Source organism: Panthera onca, chromosome B4, assembly GCF_046562875.1.
Source record: "Panthera onca isolate mPanOnc1 chromosome B4, mPanOnc1 haplotype 2, whole genome shotgun sequence".
NCBI classification, from domain to species: Eukaryota; Metazoa; Chordata; class Mammalia; order Carnivora; family Felidae; genus Panthera; species Panthera onca.
The window spans coordinates 41,443,891-41,468,325 of NC_138345.1; the positions used below are offsets into that span (position 1 = coordinate 41,443,891).

At 56.7% G+C, this 24,435-nt stretch overlaps 3 protein-coding genes across 6 annotated transcripts in view; 2 read left to right on the top strand and 1 right to left on the bottom strand.

The window, feature by feature from the left end:
• PHB2 (prohibitin 2) overlaps nt 1-24,435 on the bottom strand; it is a 127,277-nt gene that overhangs the window by 75,765 nt on the left and 27,077 nt on the right. The gene's annotated exons all lie outside the window — the stretch shown is intronic.
• Nucleotides 124-8,136, top strand: ENO2 (enolase 2). 2 transcript variants are annotated; one of them, XM_060658535.3, is made up of 12 exons: nt 124-253; nt 1,428-1,517; nt 2,004-2,099; nt 2,244-2,302; nt 2,593-2,662; nt 3,142-3,275; nt 3,510-3,732; nt 4,785-4,982; nt 5,838-6,039; nt 6,581-6,689; nt 6,850-6,908; nt 7,197-8,136. In XM_060658535.3, the coding sequence occupies exons 2-12, from the start codon at nt 1,433-1,435 to the stop codon at nt 7,264-7,266; spliced, it is 1,305 nt and encodes a 434-aa protein (XP_060514518.2). In that variant the 5' UTR covers nt 124-253; nt 1,428-1,432; the 3' UTR covers nt 7,267-8,136. The 2 variants fall into 2 exon arrangements, with proteins under 2 accessions (XP_060514518.2, XP_060514519.2); XM_060658536.3 differs by lacking the exon at nt 1,428-1,517 and having other exon boundaries at nt 151-253.
• On the top strand, nt 12,238-24,050 carry ATN1 (atrophin 1). Of its 3 annotated transcripts, none has more exons than XM_060658522.3 (10): nt 12,239-12,435; nt 16,715-16,909; nt 17,113-17,250; nt 17,400-17,513; nt 18,229-20,228; nt 20,463-20,685; nt 21,067-21,763; nt 22,633-22,776; nt 23,109-23,289; nt 23,485-24,050. In XM_060658522.3, exons 2-10 carry the CDS (start codon nt 16,883-16,885, stop codon nt 23,516-23,518), a joined length of 3,558 nt encoding a protein of 1,185 aa, XP_060514505.1. In that variant the 5' UTR covers nt 12,239-12,435; nt 16,715-16,882; the 3' UTR covers nt 23,519-24,050. The 3 variants fall into 3 exon arrangements, with proteins under 3 accessions (XP_060514506.1, XP_060514505.1, XP_060514504.1); XM_060658521.3 differs by having other exon boundaries at nt 12,240-12,435; nt 18,226-20,228; XM_060658523.3 differs by lacking the exon at nt 17,400-17,513 and having other exon boundaries at nt 12,238-12,435; nt 18,226-20,228.

Sequence of the window (24,435 nt, forward strand, 5' to 3'; positions counted from 1 at the left end):
CGCGCCCTCCCCCACCCCGCCCCCCCATAGGCCCCCCACCCGCACTCCTACGTGCGCCTCCGCCGGAGGCTCCTGACTCATCGGGGGCTCCGGGTCACATGCGCCCGCCCGGCCCTATCGGCGCCTCCCCCCGCCCGCCCCCCGCCCGCCGCCCGGGAGCCGCAGCCGCCGCCGCCGCCGCCACCACTCCCGCTCTCTCCGCGCCGCCGCCGCCGCCACCGCCATCGCCACAGGCTGAGTCTGCAGACCCGAGGTGAAGCCCCAGCGGGCCCCTGCACCCCTCCGGCCCCCTCCCCTCGCCGCCGCGCCCCCCGCCCTTTCCCCTGGCCTGCGCGCATCCCTTGCCCCGTGGCGCTGCGCACCTGCTCAGTCATCTGCACCTCCCCAGGCACCCTCCCTCCCAGGCCTTCTAGGACCGCTACTCTCGGTTAGTGGCGGTCGCCCCCTCCTCATCTGGGCGTCAGGCCTCTCCGCACCTGTTTCTAACTGCGCCTTTACTCCACCCTTGCCTGCCCCTCTCCCTCGGCCCCTCTCCGCCTCCGGTTCTGTCGCCGTTAAGTTCGGGGTCTCCCTGGGCTGTGCATTTTTATCCTGGCACGTCCCTTGGCTTTGCATCTGGAGAAACGTCTTCTCTTCCCATTCTTCAGCATCCCTAGACTTCTGAACTCCCCTCTCTCCCCCTCCTCCCCCATACTGCCCCTCTCCTTTTACATTGCTTCTCGCCGCTGGATGGGGGAGGGATGGGAGGAGGGGAGAATTTGTCTAGGGGCTGGCGTGGGGTGGGGGGGGAAGGATGTGCCCAGCGTTGCCTCTCCCCCCAGATCTCGTCTCCCTCCCCGCCCCCGCTGCAACCCCCAGGGTCTGAGGGCTTCTCCAGGACCCTCTCCCCAGACTTCTCTACTGTCCATCTCTTGGGAAGAGGAGAGACGTATGTTTAGGAGAGAGGCTGGGATCTTGGAGTGGGGTTGGGGGTGTTAGGTTGCGGGGGAGGAGGGCTCTGGAGGAGAGGCCCCAGACAGCCCATCCTCTTTTGTCAACAAGGAGAAATGCAAGTCTGGCCGCCATTACACTCTGAGATCTGGGGGAACCCCACCACGAATCTGCTGCTGGAGCTACTGAGGGGGGCGAGGGAACCTCTGCTAGTGCCCCTCCCTCCTCACTGCGGTGTCCTCCCTTCTCACCCGTTTGATCCTACCCCGCCCCCCACTGCAGTGACCTCCCCTTCCTCACTGCATTGACCTTCTCTCCCCGTGGGGTGGGGGGGATCCCTTCTAAAGCCGGGACTGCAGCCAGCTCCTCCCCACCCCCCACCCACTGCAGTAACCTCTTTCCCATGGCTCCCAGTCTCTGGCCCCTCCCACTGATCAGGCTCCACCTCTCTAAACCTCTTATCTTTCTCCTTCCTTTCCTTCCACCCAATAACTCAGCCATCATGTCGATAGAGAAGATCTGGGCGCGGGAGATCCTGGACTCCCGTGGGAATCCCACGGTGGAGGTGGATCTCTACACCGCCAAAGGTAGTGGGCAGGGCATGGGCCTTCCCACAGCCCTCAGGCTGGGTTTCCCCTGGCTAGGGAGGGGAAGCTGCCTTGATTCCCAGTGGGGATGGGGTGCTGGGCCAGGTTCACCAGCTTGGAATGTGAGGGTTGGATACTTCTTGTCCAGCGGAGCCCAGATAGGCTCATCTCTGTATTCTATTTTATGTATGGGATATATCCTGCCTCCGCAGACCTGTGTGTGTACCTGTGTGCGTGTGCGCGTATGTGTGCTGCCTGCATAGCTTCATATCTGTGGGTTCCTACTTGTACTTGTGGGACCTCAACTGGGCAGATGAGGCCCCTGCTTATGCTTGTGTGTGTGTGCGTGTGTGTGTGTGTGTGTGTGTGTGTATGTGTGTATGTTAGGGAGCAGTGTGGGGATAGGTTAGAGCTAGAAAGCTGAAGGAATCCCTGGTCCCTGTAGTGTCCTTCTCTGTCCCTCCTTATTTCGTGTCCCTCTCTCAGGTCTCTTCCGGGCTGCAGTGCCCAGTGGAGCCTCCACTGGTATCTATGAGGCCCTGGAGCTGCGGGATGGGGACAAACAGCGTTACTTGGGCAAAGGTGAGGCCTTTTCTCTTTTCCAGACTCTCCCATCCCTCAGCTTTATACTCCTACCTCACACCAGTCCACAGCCCCCTTCTTGCCTGCGCCCCACTTCTGGCCCTTCCCAGCCTGACCCAGTCTGGCCTCTCTGCCTCTCCCCAGGTGTCCTGAAGGCAGTGGACCACATCAACACCACCATTGCTCCAGCCCTCATCAGCTCAGTGAGGCCTGCTCTTTGCTGGGGGCGGTGGTGGGCAGGACCAGGGTCCTAGAAGCAATCCTGGATGAGGGGAGGAGGGAGAGAAGGGAGATTCCTCTTGGGAATCATACTTCTCGAGGAGAGTGTGGGGAGACTCCTTCCCCACCCCTGCTCCCAATCCAGACAGGCTGCTTTCACAGAAACCTGGTTGGCTGCTGGCCAGCTGTGAGCCTATGTGGGAATGGGGTGGGGCCCTCTGCCTTTGGGCTCAGCCTCCATCCTGGCCTGGGGTGATGGTGGCTCTGTCTACAGGGTCTGTCGGTGGTGGAGCAGGAGAAGCTTGACAACCTGATGTTGGAGCTGGATGGGACCGAGAACAAATGTAAGCCAGGGCTGGGAGAAAGTGAGGAGGTGTGAGCAGGGCGGGTGTGTGGAGCAGACAGGGCACTGAAGGGGCCAGTGCTGTGGGGACTTCCGTCGGAAGGCTGTCTGGACTAGCCCACCTTCCATTCTCCTCTCAAAGCCAGAGCAAGAGAAGAAGAATTTAACCACAGTAGGAGGGAGTGACATTAGACAGAAGAACTTTGCAGCGTGAAGGGGGGGAGCTGGCAGGGGACAGTCTGGCCTCAAGATGTTTAGAAATAGGTGGAGCTGTCTGCCCTTTCCCATTAAATCGAGCGTGTGTGTGTGTGTGTGTGTGTGTGTCCTGCTATTTTCAGGAGAGGACTGATGAGGTGTCTCAGGAGTGGAGAGGGGAGAGGGGATCTCTTTTACTGGCTCCTTTTGGGGTATATAAGTGGAGTCAAGGGCTCGGAAATTTAGGGGACACTTTGCTCAGTGCCTTCCTCTGTAATCTCCCAGCCAAGTTTGGGGCCAATGCCATCCTGGGTGTGTCCCTGGCCGTGTGTAAGGCAGGGGCGGCCGAGCGGGAATTGCCCCTATACCGCCACATTGCTCAGCTGGCCGGGAACTCAGACCTCATCCTGCCTGTGCCGGTGAGCACTGCACCACGCCTGTGCCTGTCCCAGGGGTGGGTGGGGGGAGAGCATGAAACCTTGTGAAGAATGATGGGGGTGGGGGGGGGGAGTGCATTGAGGCACCTAAAGAGAAAGGAGGGAGACTTGAGACTTTGAGTCTGGGAAGCTGGAGCAGGTGTGGGATCTTGGGTTAACAACCCAGGGGCAGAGGAGGGAAGTGCTCTGTGACTTTTCTGTCCTGTGGCCCCCCAGGCCTTCAACGTGATCAATGGTGGCTCTCATGCTGGGAATAAGCTGGCCATGCAGGAGTTTATGATCCTTCCAGTGGGCGCTGAGAGTTTTCGCGATGCCATGCGACTTGGGGCGGAGGTCTACCACACACTCAAGGGGGTCATCAAGGACAAATATGGCAAGGATGCCACCAATGTGGGAGATGAAGGTGGCTTTGCCCCCAACATCCTGGAGAACAGTGAAGGTGAGGCCAGGAGCCCTACTCCCTGCTTTAAGCCTTGCTCTGTCCTTGGACATCAGAAAGGGCCACACAGCTCCCCAGATCCTGAGGAGTATGGGTGGGAGGCCCTTGAGCCAGCTCAAAGAGGAACCCATACCGGGAGTGGGTCCCAGAGGGCCTGCCACATTTACAGGCAGGCCTAAGAGGATAGTCTTCACCTGTCCAGCCAGATCTGTTAGCAACTGTAAGTTCTTACTGGAGCCCCTGGGAATGCTGGGAGGTGGTCTAAGTGACATGGAGGACCCATCCTGGACTTGAACTTTGTAGGATTCTCAGTTTGATGAGATATACTGTACTGCAGGGATTCAATTCTGAGTCTATCCCATTTCTACCCCCAACCTCTCAGGTCTCTAAGATCCCTAATTTTTCTCTGCTGTGGGAGGAGCTATATAGTGAATAGAAACAATAACAGGAAGGGGCGCCTGGGTGGCCAGTTGAGTGTCTGACTCTTGATTTCAGCTCGGGTTATGATCTCAGAGCTGTGGGATCGAGCCCTGCTTTGGGCTCTGTGCTGAGTGTGGAGCCTGCTTAAGATTTGCTCTCTCTTTCTCTCTGCCCTCCCCACTCTCAACTTAAGAAAAAAAAAAAAAAAAAAAAAAACAATAACAGGAAGTGGCTAAGAGTTCAGGTTCTGGGGTCAAATTGCCTCCATTTGAACCTTGACTTAAGAGTTACTGGCTAGTGATCTTTCTTACTCAACTTCTCTGTGCTTGTCTTTCTTGCCTGTAAAATGGGAACAACAACAGTATCTCCCTCTTAGCACCATTGTACTTAGGTGACATAGCCCATAATAAACGATGGCTATTGACAAAAAAAACCTGTTACGAACAGAATTCCATTCCTCTGTCCTCTTAGAAGATGGTCTGCTCTTCCCAGACCTGGGATGACCCTAACAACAATTGTAGCCAGGCTTCTTCCCAGCACCAGTCCTGTGCCTCGGCTCTGAATTTCTTTCTTTTTCACATTCCTCTTTGCCCACCCTTCCTGCTGGTGATCCCACTATATTCCATCCCCAGCCTTGGAGTTGGTGAAGGAAGCCATCGACAAGGCTGGCTACACAGAAAAGATTGTCATTGGCATGGATGTCGCTGCCTCGGAGTTTCATCGCGATGGCAAATATGACTTGGACTTTAAGTCTCCTGCTGATCCCTCCCGATACATCACTGGGGACCAGCTGGGGGCCCTCTACCAGGATTTTGTCAGGGACTATCCTGGTGAGAACAAGGGCTATGGGAGGGAGGGCAGCGCAAGGGCCAAGGGGCAGGCGGGGATGTGTGGGGCAGCCTGGGACCTTGTGGGGCACTGACTTAGGTGCCAGGTGGAGGTGTCCTAAGCAGAGCCAGAGAACCAGGACAGGGACCAAAGAGCCTTCTGCAGGGGCTGGCTTTGTATGTAATGTAAATGTGCAGGTACCTATGGTGAATCTGTTTCATCTGCTTCCGGTCCTAATTAAAGTCGTGTGTCCCGCAGTGGCTGGGATCACGGGGAGGGCTTTGGAAGGAACCAGTCATGGTGAGAGGGTGACTGGGCCCAGCAGGGAGCTTGTACCTATCAGTGTTTTTGACTGATGAAGTTGTAGATGCTGAGTGGAGCTGGAAGCGCTATGGGGGTAGGATGGGAAGGCTGAGGAGGAGCTGAACTACCCTCTCCAAACCCACTAAAGGCTGTGACCCCTGCAGGGAGGAGGCTGGTTTCCGTTTCCCTGAGACAGAGCAAGACATAAATGCAAAATGAGGGATTTAGAATAGCACAGAGGGAAAGCTTCCTGGTAATGAAGGTGGGAAAATGCAAAGGCGGTTACGAGAAAGATCCTGAACCCTTGTTTTTTGGAAGGTGTTCGGAAGGTGTCGGGCGTGATCGCATAGTGGTTAGTACTCCGCGTTGTGTGGAAGGTTTTCAGAAAGAATCTAGGTAAGTGTCAGGGCAGGCTTATTTCGGAGGCAGGGAAGCAAGGATGAGCAGGCTAAGTTAGCCAGGGGATGTATCCATTTCAGGGAATCACAGGGTGGGTGTTCCTGCCTGATGCAAACCCCAGGGAGGGTCAGCAGCCCCTCCTGCTCTCCCTGCAGTGGTCTCCATCGAGGACCCCTTTGACCAGGATGACTGGGCCGCCTGGTCGAAGTTCACAGCCAATGTAGGGATCCAGATCGTGGGCGATGACCTGACAGTGACCAACCCAAAGCGTATCGAGCGGGCAGTGGAGGAAAAGGCCTGCAACTGTCTGCTGCTCAAGGTCAACCAGATCGGCTCAGTCACGGAAGCCATCCAAGCGTGAGTGTCCCCTGGCTCTCCCCTACCCGGCCCCTGTTTCTACAGGATGCCTCTGGCAAGTGCTCCCAGCCTCGTCCTGGCATAGATGCTGAAGAGAGCAGGGAACCTACAGTCACCTTCCCAGCTCTTCAGGCTCTGCCCCCTCCACCCCATGCCCTGTGCCCCTCCCAGAGAGCTTCCTGCCAGGTGTTTTTTGTTTTTTGGTTTTTTTTAGTTTATTTATTTATTTTTGAGTGAACAGAGACAGTGTGAGTCAGTAGGGGAGGGGGGGGTGGGGGCGCGGGGAGGGGTGCAGAGACAGAGAGAGAGAGAGGGAGAGAGAATCCCAAGGAGTGCCCTGCCAGCACAGTGCCCCATGTGGGGCTCGATTTCACAAAACTGTGAGATCATGACTTGAGCTGAAACCAAGAGTCGGACGCTTAACTGACTGAGCCACCCAGGCACCCCCGGCCAGGTGTTTCTCGACATAGACCAATGTTGGGGCTGGGAAGAGAGTGCCCAGTGTGAGAGGCTGGAGGTCAGTGCTGATGTATGGCCGCAGGTGCAAGCTGGCTCAGGAGAATGGCTGGGGTGTCATGGTGAGTCATCGCTCAGGAGAGACTGAGGACACGTTCATCGCCGATCTGGTGGTGGGGCTGTGCACAGGCCAAGTGAGTGCAAGGGCGATCTTTGTGAAATTGGTGGGTTCTGTCGGGTGGGTCTCTCTTTCCAGGTGTTTGCGGGTGTCGGGAGAATGTCAAGGGAGTGTAAGTTTCCTTTCAGGAAGTGAAGGGGCAGCCACTGAGCTGCATATGTTTGGGGATGTTTCAGATCAAGACTGGTGCCCCGTGCCGTTCTGAGCGTCTGGCTAAGTACAACCAGCTCATGAGGTGAGGAAACCTGGGGGATGGGAGCCCGGGGCCCAGAGGGTTAAAAGCTCCGATACCCAGGACCTGGAGAACAGTAGATATCCAGAAAATACTTGTTTTCGAATGATGGGTTTACCCATGGCCTGATTGATGGCTCCCACAGGTCATGTGGAGAAGCCAGGGGATGCCCCCGCTTGGGCCAGACATAGGGACAGGTGGTGTGACAGGCTTGGAGAGGATAGGGGCCTCCTGGAAAGAGAAGTGGAATCCTCCTGCGTCCTTATTTCTTTTCTGGCTCATCCCTTCCAGAATTGAAGAAGAGCTGGGGGACGAAGCTCGCTTTGCTGGACATAATTTCCGCAATCCCAGCGTGCTGTGATCCCTCTACTTGCCTGGAGACCTGGAACCCCTCTCCCATCCTCCTGGATCCTCTCTCTTCCTGTCTTGCTCTGTGATATTTCACCCCGGACACCCCGGCTGACCTGTCGCTCTGTTCCTTGGCTTGTCCAGCACCTGCTCTGTGCTCTCCCCGCTCTGGGCTCCACACTCTCCACTTCTCTTTCCTTTCTATTCTCTCTCCTCAAAAACTGGCCACAGGACTGAGGATTATAAGGGAGTCCCCATGGAAGAACAGTCAGGGTCTGTGTACAGGTGCATCAGGGCTGGCTGGGGACGTGTTGAGAGAGGGGCCGTGTGTCACTGTGCTTTCTGCCGCTTCCACACGTTTGTCCATGTGGCATCTGAGCCAGGGAGTGTGCAGTGCCGAGGGGGAGGGGAGCGCTGGCCGCGTGATCGTGCCTGGCCGAAGACTTCAGTGAATTATTTATTTGTTTATTTATTGTTCACTCGTCTTGTTCATTAATTCAGCGTTTCTCCACAACTCCAGGGCCAAAACCTGGCCTGACCAGAGGAGATCGCATGTGTGTGCGTGTGTACTTCACGTGGCCGTAGATTCCGAGATGGCCTGGGGTGGGAGGTCTTGCTGAAAATGGAGTGGGAAGGGTAACAGAAAAGGGACCTGTCATCAGTTCCTTCGTGTCTCCCAGCCCTTAACCTAAGCCGGCTCAGTCCAGAGGTGGGGCTGTGTGCCCGGGGACTCTTCCCCCATAGCTCTCCCCCAGCCCCGGCTACCCTGTTCTTCCTCCAGCTGCACCCGAGCAATGTCTCACTCCCCTGTGCCACGCTCCACAGTTGCCACCACCTCTGTGGCGTTGAAATGAGCACCACCATTAAAGTCTGAATCACAGTGCATTGTTGTGTCTGAAGAGTCTTTCGTCTGTATGAGGGGAGAGAAGACGGAGCACCCAGAAGTTGGTGAAACTGGATAGCAGAGCTGGGGAGGACACAGAAAGATGAAGAAACCCAACCAGTGTGGCTAAGACAATGGCCCTGCCTACCCCTCCCCGGCTGGGTGGGGACCATGTTGGCCCTGCCTTCTCATCAGCAAGCCTGGCCCCAGGACCCAGGTCAATGAAGGGCTCTTAACCTGGAGTCCAAGAATCCCTAGGAGTGTCAAAAATTGTGTGGGTGTGCATTTTTGGGAAAAAGGGTCCAAAGCATTCTGGATTCCTATAGGGCCTTGACCAAAGAAGGGATAAAGCTATGGACTGGAGCAGTTCCCCCACTGGGCCTCTCTCCACTGGGCTGCTGGCCACTGTGGGCCACAGCAGCGCTGCGTGGGCATCACCCCCTGCAAGATGGGGAACTGGGGAGGGAAGGATGGTACCAGAGGATTTGGAGGTGGGCCTGAGAAAGTGTTCCTGGAAACCTGAGAGTCAGGACCACAAGGGCTGGTTCGGCCTGTGAGGAGGGCCCCAGTGTGTGGCCGGAGACCCACTATAAACCTTCAGCTCCAGTGGAGCACTGACTTTGAGATGGGGACCCAGGAACCACCTAGGGGGAGAAACCCTCTCATAGGGCTGGGATACAGAGCAGAGCCCAGCAGGTAGGTGTTCCACACGGGGTGCTGTGGCCACTAGAGGGAGGCAAGGTTCTGTGGGACACCAGGCTCCCCCTGAGCTAGGGGTGGGATGGGAGGAATTTCAAGGCTGTCCCCTCTATGGGCCTCCTACTCTGTTTCTACTCTGAGTTCTGGTCCTGGGCACCCTGCCATCCTGCCCAACTCCAGAACTAGAAGAGGATTTTAGTCCTGTATGGGCAGGACCCATTTCACTGCTCTTGTTCCTGTGTCCCTGACATACTCAGCCATTTTCAGTTCTTGCCCCTGCTCCTCCAAGCCTCTTAGTAGGGGCATCTCATCTTTCCCTTCTCTCTTGTCTCCTGGCGCCCCTTTCTGTTCCCCTTGGGGCACACTGTGTTCTGTGCCTCTCAGTTTTCTCTGGGGTTCCCAGTATCTATCTTCTCCAACTCCTGGACTGACCAAGACCATTTTGGTTGGAGCCACATTTCCTAACCTCTGTCCTTTCCTCCCTCCTTGCTAGGTGGGCTTCTCTGGCAGCCATCCCCCCCCCCCCCCCAAAGGTTCTGGGTTGGATTGGGTTACAGCTGGCTCTGTCTGGGCCTCCCGGGCCCCTCTCTCCACTTTCCCTTTGTGCTGTTGCCTGGAGACCAGTGGGTTGTGGGGGGCTGGGGTGAGGGGTGGTGGTGGTGGTGGTGGTGGTGGTGTGTGTGTGCGTGTGTGTGATGCACCCCAAAGCTGAACGGTGAGCCTGGTCTTAAGATAGGGGAAGAATTGGAGGGGGTAGGCCCTGGCTTCTCTGACTCTACCTGTCTTCTGTTCCTATGTAGGCCTACATTTTTCTTTTAGGCTCAGGTATGTCACCATCTTAGCCCAGCCCTTAGTGGTTAAAAAACTAGAGAGAGCAGCTCCGCCTAGAAGGGAGCTGGGAAGGGCCTGGGCCTGGGCCCAGTGGGAGACTTGAACTGAGAAGTGCAGAAAGAGAGGAAATGCAATGGGGAGCGAGTAGGAGGAGCCTTGGAACAAAGTTGGGGGGTGGGGAGAAGGAGCAGGGGCCATTCTAGGGCTTAGAGGAAGGGAGGGCAGGGATCACCGGGGAGAGGGGGACAGGGAGCTGGCCTGGTCTGTGGAAGGCCCTGAGGAATACAGAAGGTGAGCGTGCAGTAGAAAAGTGAGTGGCAAACCAAAAAGCTAAAGAGTGGTGATTCATCCCCAGGCCAAGGAAGCTTTGCCCAGGTTCCCCAGTGCTTTAGAATCTGTTTAAAGCTTCGGGTATTCCCAGAATTTGGCCGAGCCTGGCCCAAGGAAATATGAGGCTAATTCCACTGAGTTGCTACAGAGCCAGCCTCCATCCTTCCCAGAAGGCTAGTGGGATCCTGCCATTCAGGGCCTATCTTTGGCCTCTAGCTGGCTTGGCCCCATACATACCCTACTCCCACCCCAAAACTGGAGAGCTATTAAGGGCTCCCAATCCAGGCTCCAGCTCCAGCTCTTCCAGTTTCCCAGCCTGCCTCCCTCCCATTCTCTGGCCTTCCCAATCTCTGCTGCCAAAAATCACCCAGTGTCTTGGTGTCCTTTGTCCTGGGAGATGTTGCTGCTTGGTATGGGGCCAGGGAGACAGCCTAGAAGACATTGGTGGTGGACGGGCAGAAGTGTTGGCTTTAGGCTGGAGACTGGAAATGGCTGCCTGGAGAGCTGGGAGGGTTGAAGGAAGACCCTGTGGTCTGCGGGTGGGGTGGGGATTGTCTCCATAGTAGAATGATTGGGATTGGGGAACCAGGGCCCCTAGGGATTTCGCTCCACGGTGAGCCTAATCCCCACCTGACCCCTTCCCTGTGGCCAAGAGTACTGTCTGTGATGACTTCAGACAGGTTTGGGGAGGAAAATGTAGACACCACCAGACAGAAGGGCCTGAAGAAGATGGTGTCCCATTCCCATAAATTAATCCCTTACCTACACTGGGGCTTGCTCTCCCCCATTTCTATCATTTCCTTCTACTGCTTTCCCTTTCCATCTCCACTGTCTTCCTCATCTCTGGTCTTCCCTCCTCCATACTGCCACCAAAGGCCTTGTTTATCTTACATTTCCTTCTAATCTTCTTTACCCCCCCCCCCCCCCCATTCTATCCACCTTTGTCTTGCCAACTGAAACCCTCCTCAGCTCTCTTGGAAACCCCCCACCCCCAGAATCCAGCCATCCCAGTGTCTTACCCCCTCCTTTGCCACCCAGTACCCCAGTCCCTCTAGAATATGCATCCGGCCCCACCTCTTTCAAAACTTCCTAAGGTTCTTCACCTTTCCACTTCTCTCCATGCTGCCTTCTCTGAACTCGACTCTCTCCAGCTTTCCATCATCACCCCTAAATTCTTACATTTATTATATTCCTAATACGAATCACCTCCAAATTAGAATCACCTCCAAATCCAGAAAACCCATATTCCTATATGTCAATGTCTCCATCTTTTCAATTTATTCCCCTCCCCATGACCCCAAACTTCCATCCCATTCTCCCTCATAATCACCACCCCCACCTCTCCAGCTACATGTCTGCCAGAGACGCTGTCACCCCAAGATTTAGTCATCCCTCCTTGTCACATACCTCACTGCCCTCGGAGCCCCCATGTAACTCCATTTTCCCAACGTAACCCCATTAGACCAGTCTCTGCCACACACCCACAACCTCCCACTTCCCCTCTGCCACAGACCCCTTGGTCCCCAAACTTCTCCAGTCTCCCCTTATCGGCCCTGACAACCAACAGCCTCTCCCACCTAGTCGTCTGGTTCCCCACATTCAGCCTCAGCGAACCCCTCCCCGCGCCCCAGCCCCCTGGGCCGGCCTCGGCCAACTCGCACAGCGCCTCCCCCTCTCCGGATCCCCCTCTCTCCCCCCTCGCAGCTTGCCTCGCGCTCCCTCCCTCGCGTCTCCCTCCTGGCCCCTCTCTCCTCCGTTCCTCCGCGCTCCCTCCTTCTCCCTCTTCCTCCCTTCTCCCATCCCCCTCTCCCAAGCTCCCTCCCTTCGCCGTCCGCTTTCCTGTGCGAGTCGCCGGACGCGCCGCCCAGCCCGCCCGCAGCCCCGCGTCGGGCCGGGGCCTCGGGCCGGGACCCATTTAGGGGGGACCGCTGGCCTCGAGGAGGGGCTAGGAGGGGGCGAGGGGGACGAACGCCTGGGAAGGGGCGGGGGCCGCGGGCGGAGGCCGCCTAGGGGGCCGGGGATCGCGCGAGTGCGGGCTGCGCGGGGCGGGCGCGGGCGCGGGCGGCGGGCGGGAGGCGGCGGGTCAGAGCAGCTCGGAGCGCCGGCCGGGCCGCGGGGGCGAGCGGCGCGGCGGGGGCGGGCGGCGCGGCCCGGGCATTCCGGGCGGCCGGGGGGAGGTGGCGGGCCTGGGGAGGGGCTGAACGAGAGCGGGGATCGGGGTCTGCTCCGGGGGCAGGCGGGCGATCGGGGCCAGGTGGGTGAAAAGGGGGGATGGGGGCCGCCCTCCGGGGGGGTCGGGGCCGGCGCCGCCGCCGTCGCGGCGGCGACTGAAGCCGGGAAGAGGAGAGGGGGGCGGGGGAGCGGCCGCCGCCGCCCCCCGGAGGCGCCGGAGCCCCGGATCCCGTTCGGAGCCAGCCAGCCGTCCCGAGCTACGACCAGGTAAGATCTGCTGCCACCCGGGCCTCGGGCCCGCCCGGGTTCTGGCCCGCGGCTCCCCACCCCCACCCCTCCCAGTTTCCCCCTCCCGCCGCCGCCGCCGCCTCCATTTGTTATTTTCCCGATCCGGTACCCCCACTGCGGGCTCTGCCCGGCCTGAGGCCGGGGGACTCAGGGGGTGGGGCCGGCCCCCAAGGAGGGATGGGGGCCAGGGCACCCGGAGGATCGGGTGGATGGAGGGAGGTGGGAGGGTCTCAGGAGGAGGGCTGATGGGGCAGCGAGGGTAGCCAGGACCCCGGGACCAAAAGAGGAGCACCGAGGTGGAGGGTGGCTAGAGGAAAAAGGGGGATGCCGGCGAGGGGGCTTCGGGCGAAGGCAAAAAGGGACTGGAGATATGGCAGCGAGGTGGGGCATTAGGGCTCCAGGGAAAGGCCCAAAACCCGGGTTTCAGAACTCAGGGTTGGGGGTGCTAGGTGTAGAAGGGAAGTAGGAAATGGGGAAGGGGTGTGGTAGGTGGAAAGAGAAGGGTCGTAGCTGATGAAGGAGGAGAATGGAACCTGGGGAAACGGAGGCTCTGAAGGGACCAAGGAGAGGTCCACGTTTGAGAAGCAGAACCTGAGGTGTTACAGGGTTCAAGTGGGAAGTGGATGCCTTTGTGACTCTATTTTCTTTCCCCTACTTTAGGTAACCTCTGACCTTGTTTTTCCAGACCCCAGCATGGTTCCTTCTTGGAGAGGGACACACTGGTGCCCAGTGCTCTGGTCCCCCTAAAACTATGAGGAGGAAGATGGGAACACTGAAGGGAGAGTTAGGGAGAAAGGGTTTCTGAGAGGGTAGAAAAGGAGAGAATTGGATGGTCTTATAGGCACTCCAGGCAAGTTGTGACCTCCACCCTCAAGTCCCCAGAGCACCCACGGCCCCTCTAGCTGGGGTTTCTGAAGGGGGAGGTATCTTCATTTTTGTTTTGAGCTCAAAGATTTCTCTTTGTGCATGGGCTTATTTCTACTGGGGTAGATACTCTTCTTAAGCTCCCTTCCCTGAGGGTGCTCCTGGAGGGTAGGAGTTGCTTTGGCAACTGGAGGGGGAGTGGCTGGCAGATGGACTCCTGGGATAGACTCTTGAGGGGCAGGTTCTACCATTTTGTTGCCATAGCAACGATCCAGTGGGATGTCCTATAGGTGGGGGTTCAGAATCTTGATTGGACCTCAGCCTTTGGCTATGTCCTTGGTACTCTTAGCTGGGTTCTGGAAGGTGTTTCTGGTGCTGCTGGTGAATAGGAGGTTCCCAAGGGGGTCCTCCGCCTTCCGGCAAGCAGTTTGTTGGAACAGGTAGACATGTTATTTGCCGGTCATAGACGTCGCTCCAAGTTCCTCCCCTTAGGCATGGTGGGAAGCTGGAAAAGCTTCTGTTCAAGTTACACCAGGTTTTGGTAGTTCTTTCTGGCCTCTGCCTCCCTTATTATTAGGGACTTCTTGTATATAGTATACAGTTGTTTGTTTCTTTGCACTGATATTCTTCTGTTTTCTTAAACTTGAGTTTCCCTTCCCAAGTCTCCCTTTTTCTCTTTCCCAGACTATCACGACAGTGACCCCTTCCATCCACTAACCTTTGACCTTCTGCTTCTCTGACCTTGTGGGAGTGGCTGGGCTCTCCAAGCTCATCTCATGTGAGGGTGGCCCAGGCGAGAGGGCTGTGCAACAGCCTGGTGCAGTGGAAATACTCTGAACAGGAGCCAACATACCTGGGTCGGGTACTGGTCGTACCTCTAACTGTGGCCTTGGGCCAGTCACTTCTCTGAGCCTTGGCTTCATTGTAAGATGAAGGGGTTATAGATAAGATGATCTCTGAGGCCCCTCTGACCTCCCCCGGTTCTAAGAAGGCTTAGACTAATGCTTGCAGACTTATCTGCTGGTCTGGGCCGCATTGTTATCTAGGAGTCACTTTGGACTGGTTTGTTAGTCTGGCAGGTCTGGAATGATGATGGGGGCTGGGCCAGTGATCCTGAAATTCACCCTGCAAGCCTTTCCCAGAAAGCCTTATGCCTCGATTGTGTATTCCCTCTGACATCCTTCTTGTATTTCTCCCTTATTCTCCTATTCTTAGAGACTCTTTCCCTATTTCTCACTTTTGCATCTCCCCAATCTGGTCTTTATCCTTCTTCTTTTGCAGTAAGGCCATGAAAGGGAATGTGTGTAGTGTGTTGCAGAAACACAGTAGGTGCTTTATAAATATTAGTTATAGTGACTGGCTACTAGGGCTAGATGGAGTATGGTTCACCTTGTTGATGCTGAAGCATGCTCCGAGTTCAGAAGCATATATATGGCCCAACCCTAATTCCTCTCCCCTTGCCACTCCTTTCCCTCGAGATTACCTATGCTTTTATGACTGCTTTTCTCCTTCAAAGCTACTCACTGCTAATTTTATCAGATTTCAGCTGTTTAAAACAGTTGCAGTAGGGGGAGGGGCACACTGATTGCTGTGTTTTTCAGTTACATTCGTGCATTTCTCTGACCTTTTGGATCCCCTAGCTGTAATGGACTTGGTGAATGGGTTCTGGGATGGAAAGGAGAGATGGGCACCCTCCTCTAGAGGGGCTGGCAAAGACACACCAGCCACACATAGTAATCCTGGCTGTGCTTTTGTTAAGATTGTTTTCCTCTTTTGTTACAGCGGGTTTGTTCTTTGGATTTTTGGAGGTTAACAATATTTAAAACTGATCTCCACAACAATTCAAAAATGCGGTAGTAGTTGTAGTTGAAGAAAAGTGGCTGGTTTACCGGACAGAGCATTAGTTCTAAGTTCAGAAGACCTGAAGCTCTGTCCCAGCTCTTTTATGATTCTAAGTAAATTATTATTAAGTTTCCTGGAAAGGTTAGGTTCAACCCCCCTCTGCCCCCTACCCCCCCTTGCCAGTCTCAGTGTGAATAGTTAGGGTTCACTGGAGGTGAAGGAGAAGTAATTACTCTGTGTTCCTGGGGAAAAATATGCAGTATACTGTGATAATACCATTTACCTAGCCAGGCCTTGTAACTCAGAATAGCTGGGTAAGTTTACCCCATTCCCACCAAAGTCGGGCAACATTTTATCGAAAAGACCTACTGAAGTTAGTCAATAGGCCAGGAACAAGAACGGAACAGAGCACGCATATATACGCGACATCAGTGGGAGATACAGAAAGGAAGAAAACAGTGAGAAGATACCATTTTTGCTCTCAAAAGATCTTATGGTCCAGTAATATGGAGACCTGACCCTTAGCAAGAAATACCAACAAGTACAAAGGAAAATAGCTGACTATAGATATAGGTACAGAGATAGATAGGCTGTGAGGAGGTATGTGTCCCTGTCTAAACCAAGTGAGAATACAGGTTTACCAGTCTGTAAATTTGTATTAAGTGCTCACTGATTTTCACTGCTTTGGTTGGTAAAATGAAAGTCCTGACTTTCTAGCCTTGGGGAACCCAGGCATTAGAAGTGGGTGGGGGAAGGTCTCCATGAGACTCTCAGAAATAAGTTCTGCACTTTGGGGGTACCTAGGTTTGGGCTTGGGATTGGTAGGACTGTGTGCATTTGTGTTATAGAATGGGGCATTCTTCTCCCACCTACTCTGATGTGAAAAGATTCTTTTCATATCTCTGGGACTGATCTAGGCCTTCTGAGAACTCACCCCACCAACTTCTGACGAGAGTATAGCAAAGTCTAAAAGAAATAGTATGGGCTTTGAAGTCAGGGAGATGTAGGCCTGATTCCGGTGCTGTCACTGGTTTCTGTGTATTCATCACACGAAGTTGGGCAAGTCACAGTCTCAATCTTTGAGCCTCAGTTTCCTCCTCTGTATAATGGAAATAAGAATACCTACTTTGCAGGGTTAGGTTGTAAATATTAAATGAAACTCTGTGTAAGGGCATGACATAAAGACAGCACTCAATAAATTCATACCTCAGCTACATTTCTTTATGCTCCTTGGGAAGGCTCTGTGGAACTCGTGTACCCACAGATACTTTCCAGGTATCAGGAAGGGTAGAATAATGTGAGTGCATGGGTAGGGTACATCTGAGTTTTCTGCCTTCTCCAGAGTTGAAAGAGATGATGTGAGCAGAGTCTCTTTCATGTGTAGATAGCTGAGGTAGCCCGTGGGGCGAGCCAGCAGTGTCTTATGGGGGTTGTACCTCTTAGCCCAAAGGCCTAGGGTTGGGCCACTTACTCAAGCCCCTTGCTAAGCACAACAGTATCGCCTTCAGACTCTGTTCCCCAATTTGGAGACTCTGATGGTTTTTTCTAACAGGCTTCACTGAAAACAAATCCTGCAAGTTCCAGGGGCCTACACTGGAAACTTGGGAGATCCTGCTTCCCGCTTCCCAGGCCACAGCTGTGGGGAACTTGGGGTGAAGCAGAGAAGTTTCTGTATTCAGCTGCCCAGGCAGAGGAGAATGGGGTCTCCACAGCCTGAAGAATGAAGACACGACAGAATAAAGACTCAGTGAGTAATAGCTAAAATAAGAGCCACAAAGGGGCAGATGAGGGGCAGAGAAACCGGGGTGGGGTGGGGAGCAGTGAGGGCCTGGAGAGAAAGAATAGAAATAAGGCACGCCATGAAGTTAGGTGCTAGGTAAAAACAAAACAAAACAAACAAAAAAAACAAACCAAAAACCTACATTGTCTGCTTCCTTCCTTTTCCCTCAGATGTCAATGAGGAGTGGACGGAAGAAAGAGGCCCCTGGGCCCCGGGAAGAGCTGAGATCGAGGGGCCGGGCCTCCCCTGGAGGGGTCAGCACGTCCAGCAGTGATGGCAAAGCCGAAAAGTCTAGGCAGACAGCCAAGGTATTCTGTCCTCAGGTCCTCCCACAGGATGCCCAGGCACTGGGGCTGACGGTGTATGTGTGTGTGTTGTGGGGGAACTTCCTGTCTGGCAGAGAGTAACTGTGGAGGCTCGGGAGGTAGGAGAAAGGAATTTTCTTTCTCTCTAACAGAAGGCCCGCGTAGAGGAAGCCTCCACCCCAAAGGTCAGCAAGCAGGGCCGGAGTGAGGAGATCTCAGAAAGTGAAAGTGAGGAGACCAATGCACCAAAAAAGACCAAAACCGAGGTGGGTGACCCTTGCAGCCATCCTCACCCATTTTCTGACCACGCTTTCCCAAAAACTTCCCTTCACGATTGCTACTTTAATCTCGCCTGGGACATGAGAGAAAAGTCATATCCTAGGGCTTATTAAAGGAGTCCTGTCTATAGTGTGTCAGATGGATTTTTAGGGCTTTAGCCAGACCACTAGATGACCAGGCAGGGCCAAAGGGCCTGGAAGAGTGTGAGGGATTCTAGCCTCTCCTTTTCCAGGTCCTGCTTTTCATGAGGGGGCTGGAGAGGAGGTTAAAGGTGAGAGGTCTTAGTGGAAGGAATAAATCATAAGGAAAACACGTAAGGAGTGGTCTTCTTAAAAAGCACGGGTTTCTGGCATGTGTAGTTAAGGGGGTGAAGGAGATGAGAGGAGGGCGGATATGAGCTGGTGGAAGACGAGGATTTGGGTGTAGCTGTGGACAGCGAGATGGTGCTTGAGATGGACACTTGAGGAAAGAATGGAGTTTTACAAGGAGGGGAACAAGAGTGGCTGCTAGGGTGCAGCTGAGAATGTGGGGAGAGTGGAGGAATCCCCACGTGGCAGGGAGGGGGGCTGGAGCCAGAGTTCATCACGTCGTACAGTGGTGTGCTGGGAGGGGGATGTGATTTTGTGCAAGGGAGGCCCCAAATCTCGGAGAAGCGAGGGAAAAGAAAAGGGAAAAAAAATGGTCCTCCTTTTTCTACAGCAGGAGCTCCCTCGGCCACAGTCTCCCTCAGATCTGGATAGTTTAGATGGGCGAAGCCTCAATGATGATGGCAGCAGTGACCCTAGGGATATTGACCAGGATAACCGAAGCACGTCCCCCAGCATCTACAGCCCTGGAAGCGTGGAGAATGACTCCGACTCATCTTCTGGCCTGTCCCAGGGCCCAGCCCGCCCCTACCACCCCCCTCCACTCTTTCCTCCCTCTCCTCCACCGCCAGACAGCACCCCCCGACAGCCAGAGCCTGGCTTCGAACCCCATCCTTCTGTGACACCCTCTGGATATCATGCTCCCATGGAGCCCCCTCCATCTCGAATGTTCCAGGCTCCTCCCGGGGCCCCTCCCCCTCACCCACAGCTCTACCCCGGGGGCACTGGCGGAGGAGTTTTGTCTGGACCCCCGATGGGTCCCAAGGGAGGAGGGGCTGCCTCTTCAGTGGGGGCTCCTAGTGGGGGTAAACAGCACCCTCCACCCACCACCCCCATTTCAATATCAAGCTCTGGGGCTGGTGGTGCTCCCCCAACAAAGCCACCTAACACTCCAGTGGGTGGTGGAAGCCTACCCTCTGCTCCACCACCAGCCACCTTCCCCCATGTGACACCAAACTTGCCTCCCCCACCTGCTCTGAGACCCCTTAACAATGCATCAGCCTCTCCTCCTGGCCTGGGGGCCCAGCCACTACCTGGGCATCTGCCCTCTCCCCATGCCATGGGGCAGGGTATGGGTGGACTTCCTCCTGGCCCAGAGAAGGGCCCCACTCTTGCTCCCTCACCCCATCCTCTGCCCCCTGCTTCCTCCTCTTCTGCCCCAGCCCCGCCAATGAGGTATCCATACTCGTCTGCAGGTAGCAGCTCTGCAGCAGCCTCCTCTTCCAGTTCTTCCTCTTCCTCTGCCTCCCAGTACCCAGCTTCCCAGGCATTGCCCAGTTATCCTCACTCCTTCCCTCCCCCAACAAGCCTGTCTGTCTCCAATCAGCCACCCAAATACACTCAGCCCTCCCTTCCATCCCAGGCTGTATGGAGCCAGGGTCCCCCCCCACCTCCTCCCTATGGCCGTCTCTTAGCCAACAGCAATGCCCACCCAGGCCCCTTCCCTCCTTCCACTGGAGGCCAGTCCACAGGCCACCCACCAGCCCCAACACATCACCATCACCACCAGCAGCAGCAGCAACAGCAGCAACAGCAGCAGCAACAGCAACATCATGGGAGCTCTGGGCCCCCTCCACCTGGAGCATATCCCCACTCCCTGGAGAGCAGTAGCTCCCACCATTCCCACCCTTATGCCATGTCGCCCTCCCTGGGGTCTCTGAGGCCCTACCCACCAGGGCCAGCACACCTGCCCCCACCTCACAGCCAGGTGTCCTACAGCCAAGCGGGCCCCAATGGCCCCCCACCCTCTTCCTCCTCTTCCAACTCCTCTTCTTCCTCTCAAGGATCCTACCCATGTTCACACCCCTCCCCTTCCCAGGGCCCCCAAGGAGCGCCCTACCCCTTCCCACCGGTGCCTCCGGTCACCACCTCTTCGGCTACGCTTTCCACTGTCATTGCCACAGTGGCTTCCTCGCCAGCGGGCTATAAAACAGCTTCCCCACCTGGGCCCCCGCCGTATGGAAAGAGAGCCCCGTCCCCAGGGGCCTACAAGACAGCCACCCCACCGGGATACAAGCCGGGGTCGCCTCCCTCCTTCCGAACAGGGACCCCACCCGGCTACCGAGGCGCCTCGCCGCCCGCGGGCCCAGGGACCTTCAAGCCAGGCTCGCCCACTGTGGGGCCAGGGCCTCTGCCACCTGCCGGGCCCTCAGGCCTGTCCTCCCTGCCACCACCACCTGCGGCCCCTGCCTCGGGGCCGCCCCTGAACGCCACGCAGATCAAGCAAGAGCCGGCTGAAGAGTATGAGACACCCGAGAGCCCGGCGCCCCCCGCCCGCAGCCCCTCGCCCCCTCCCAAGGTGGTAGACGTGCCCAGCCATGCCAGCCAGTCAGCCAGGTGAGCCGCCAGGGCGGGGTGCGGTTGGGCCTGGAACGGGGAACGGCGAAGGGGCAGTGGAGAGACCGGCAGAGGCGACAAGAGGGGAACCTTGCGTTCGTGTGGTGCCTTTTAGAGTACTCGGGGGCCTCGCCTCCCTCACCGCCTGCGCGGGCTGGTTTGGGGGCAGGGTCACCGCGGGGTCGCTCGGGCAGCTCGCAGGGGCTAAGCGCGCGCTGCCCTCGCGCCCGCCAGGTTCAACAAACACCTGGACCGCGGCTTTAACTCGTGCGCGCGCAGCGACCTGTACTTCGTGCCGCTGGAGGGCTCCAAGCTGGCCAAGAAGCGGGCCGACCTGGTTGAGAAGGTGCGGCGCGAGGCCGAGCAGCGCGCGCGCGAAGAAAAGGAGCGCGAGCGCGAGCGGGAACGCGAGAAGGAGCGGGAACGCGAGAAGGAGCGCGAGCTGGAACGCAGCGTGGTGCGTCACCACATGCGCCGTCCGCCTTCTGGCCTTCCTCTGCGCCGCGCGGGGGGGTGGGGGGTGGCGGGGAGGTCATTGCGCCCCCTGTCCGACAGGAGGAAGCACGGCAGCCCAGGAAATAGAGACCCAGGGATTCCAGCGGGAGGAATCCTTCCTTGCATCCTCCCTTGGGTGGGGGAGGCAAATTCAGATCAGAGTACCTGTGGATGGTAGGGAGAGCCAATATCCAGGAGAAGGTTTAGGGAAATTCCTACTAGGCTGAGTTCCAGTAAGGTGACTCATTTTGGCCTTCAGCTGCCGAGACAATTGAGCAGCTCCGGATCAGCCACATTTTACCAGACCTGCCCTTTTGACTCTGCTTCTCCCTGTATCCCACAGAAGTTGGCTCAGGAGGGCCGGGCTCCAGTGGAGTGCCCATCTCTCGGCCCAGTGCCCCATCGCCCTCCATTTGAGCCGGGCAGTGCTGTGGCTACAGTGCCCCCCTACCTGGGTCCTGACACTCCAGCCCTGCGCACGCTCAGTGAATACGCCCGGCCCCACGTCATGTCTCCCGGCAATCGCAACCATCCATTCTACGTGCCCTTAGGAGCAGTGGACCCGGGGCTCCTGGGTTACAATGTCCCGGCCTTGTACAGCAGTGACCCAGCAGCCCGGGAGAGGGAGCGGGAAGCCCGTGAACGAGACCTCCGTGACCGCCTCAAGCCTGGCTTTGAGGTGAAGCCCAGTGAGCTGGAACCCCTACATGGGGTCCCTGGGCCGGGCCTGGATCCCTTCCCCCGACATGGGGGCCTGGCTCTGCAGCCTGGCCCACCCGGCCTGCACCCTTTCCCCTTTCATCCGAGCCTGGGGCCCCTGGAGAGAGAACGTCTAGCGCTGGCAGCTGGTCCAGCCCTGCGGCCTGACATGTCCTACGCCGAGCGTCTGGCAGCCGAGAGGCAGCATGCAGAAAGGGTGGCAGCTCTGGGCAATGACCCGCTGGCCCGGCTGCAGATGCTCAATGTGACCCCCCATCACCACCAGCACTCCCACATCCACTCCCACCTGCACCTCCACCAGCAGGACGCCATCCATGCAGGTGAGACTCCTACTTCTTTGTCTTCATTGCGTTCTTGTCCCCTGGCAAGTAATTGGGTCTTCTGTTCCTCAGGCCAAGACTTCTCTCCTCTAGTCTGGCATGAGCCTCTCTCCCGGGATTGCTCCCCTGATCTTGGCCTCCCTGTCATCCCCCATCTCTTCATGCCCCAGAGACTGTAATAACCCACACCCCGCCCCTCTTCACAGTCTAGCATCCCACCCACGATAGAGGAAACCTTTGAGGGAACACCATCTTTCTACCCTCAGAACAGCCCCCCACCCCATACCTGGGTCCTTGTTCCTTTGAATTCAACTCTGTTATCATTTCTTGCCATCTTCTCTCCTCCCAGGTGGAGGTCTTTCATGTTTTTCCCCATCTCCAGGCCTCCTACCTTCCAGAAACAGCTCTATAGCTTTGACTGGGGTTATCATAGGTGCTAATGAGCTTTATTTACTATCCTTTTGCTGTATTTCCTTTTGTCCAGTACTTTGCCGGATTTAGCCTCACAGTCATAGTCCTTCCTGGCTCCCTTGTGCTTTCTCTCTCTTAGCCGCGTCTCTCTTCCTGTCTTACTTCCCAAACTTCTATCCCTTCCTATCTCCTCTAAGCAGTCCATGTCTCTCCTTTTCCTCAGACCCCTCTGACAACTGCTGTCTCCTATTCTCTGCCATCCACATGTCCCTACTCCAGTAAGGTCTTGTCCTGACCACCCACCAGGCCCTTAGTTCTTCCATTGTGTCTCTTTGTTCCTCACTAGGTCTTCCTGTGTTGATTGTCCATCTCTTCCCAGGCTTGGATCCCTTCACCCAAATGCATGGTTTTCCCCAAACCTGCCTTCTGGTGACACCTTCCTCTTCTCTACCCTCTAGCCTCTGCCTCGGTGCACCCTCTCATTGACCCCCTGGCCTCAGGGTCTCACCTTACCCGGATCCCCTACCCAGCTGGGACCCTCCCCAACCCCCTTCTTCCTCACCCTCTGCACGAGAACGAAGTTCTTCGTCACCAGCTCTTTGGTAAGGATGGAAGTTGGGGGTGGGGAAGGTCGAACGAGAGAAGGGCAGAAAGGAGGAATCTGGGTGGTAGGATTAGCCTGTTTGGGCTTGGGGAGGGATGAGGAGGTAACCAGAGGAGCTGAGAACAGGAGAAGGAGGGCTGAGGCCCTGCCCAAGAGAGGTACAGGTTTTAGTGCCAGGCGGAAGTTTGGATCTTCTCCAGGACTGGCTTTTGCCTGTTTTAGCCTCAGTTTCCTCTGTCTGTAAGGTGGCCAGCTCTGTCCTGGCCCAGAGTAAGTATTCAGGACTCCAGCAGTAATGGGCCCCCCCCCCCCCGCCCTTCCTGCCCACAGCTGCTCCGTACCGGGACCTGCCAGCCTCCCTCTCTGCCCCGATGTCGGCAGCTCACCAGCTGCAGGCCATGCACGCGCAGTCGGCTGAGCTGCAGCGCCTGGCGCTGGAGCAGCAGCAGTGGCTGCACGCCCATCACCCGCTGCACAGTGTGCCGCTACCTGCCCAGGAGGACTACTACAGGTACCCTGGGACACCCCTGGGCCAGGGGTGAGGGGGTGTGACCTTAGCCAGCCGGGGATGGGGTGTGGGCAGCGCACTGCTGGCCTTTGGCCTCTGGGGGAGGGAGCCCCTCCTCCACAGTCCTCTGTGAGAGGGGCCAGGTCGGGGTTGACCTCGGTGTCTCATGCCTCTGCTCTGCATCCCCTCTCCACCCAGTCACCTGAAGAAGGAAAGCGACAAGCCACTGTAGAACCTGCAATCAAGAGAGCACCCATGGCCCCTGCATTTGGACCTCGGAGGCCTCCCTCCCAGCCTGCCACCCACGGCTGAGGAGGGGTGCTGCTCATTTGCAGGGTTTCAGCAGCTGGGCAGAGGGAGGGAGGAAGGGACAGATGGAAGGCCAAGGCTCCTGTGGTATGCAGAGGTGGGGAGGTGGCCAGGGGTGGGGGTGGGGGGTGGGGGCAGAAAGCGCACAGTATCTTGGACCAGGTCCCTCTTTCTTGTCCCCCTGCTTTCTTCCTCCCCCATGCCCAACCCCCGGTGGCCACTGCCCCTCCCACCCCGTTGGTGTGATTATTTCATCTGTTAGATGTGGCTGTTTTGCGTAGCATCGTGTGCTGCCCCCGCCCCTCCCCAGTCCCCGTGCGCGCGTCCCTTCTGCGATGTATGCCCCTTGCCCTTCCCCGACATTAATAATTTATATATATAAATATCTATATGACGCTCTTTAAAAAACATCCCAACCAAAACCAAACAAAAACATCCTCACGACTCCCCAGGAAGATGGCTGTGACTGGTTCTTTGCGGGCTGTGGGGGCGGAGTTGGGGCGGTGGTCATAGGGGACTACGCAGCGGTGCCTGGAGAGAAGGCTGTGGAACCGGACACAAGTGGGTGTAGCGACCCTGGACAGTTGGAGAGGAGATCTCGGAAGAGCCAAGGGCCTTGGAGCCCTAGCTCCGCTGGAGGGGTACTATGGAGCTAGCCAGTCCCCTCTTGAGTCGCAAGGCTGGGAAGTCCAGATGCTGGAGGCCAAGGACAGGCCCGCCTCTGACAGGGTCAGGCCTAGGAAGCCACTCAGACTTTGGAGGCGTTTCTGCCACTGGCCCCACAGCTAGGAGCCACCGGAGTCCAGAATCCTTTCCGTCGAATAGATTGAAAAAAGGGTT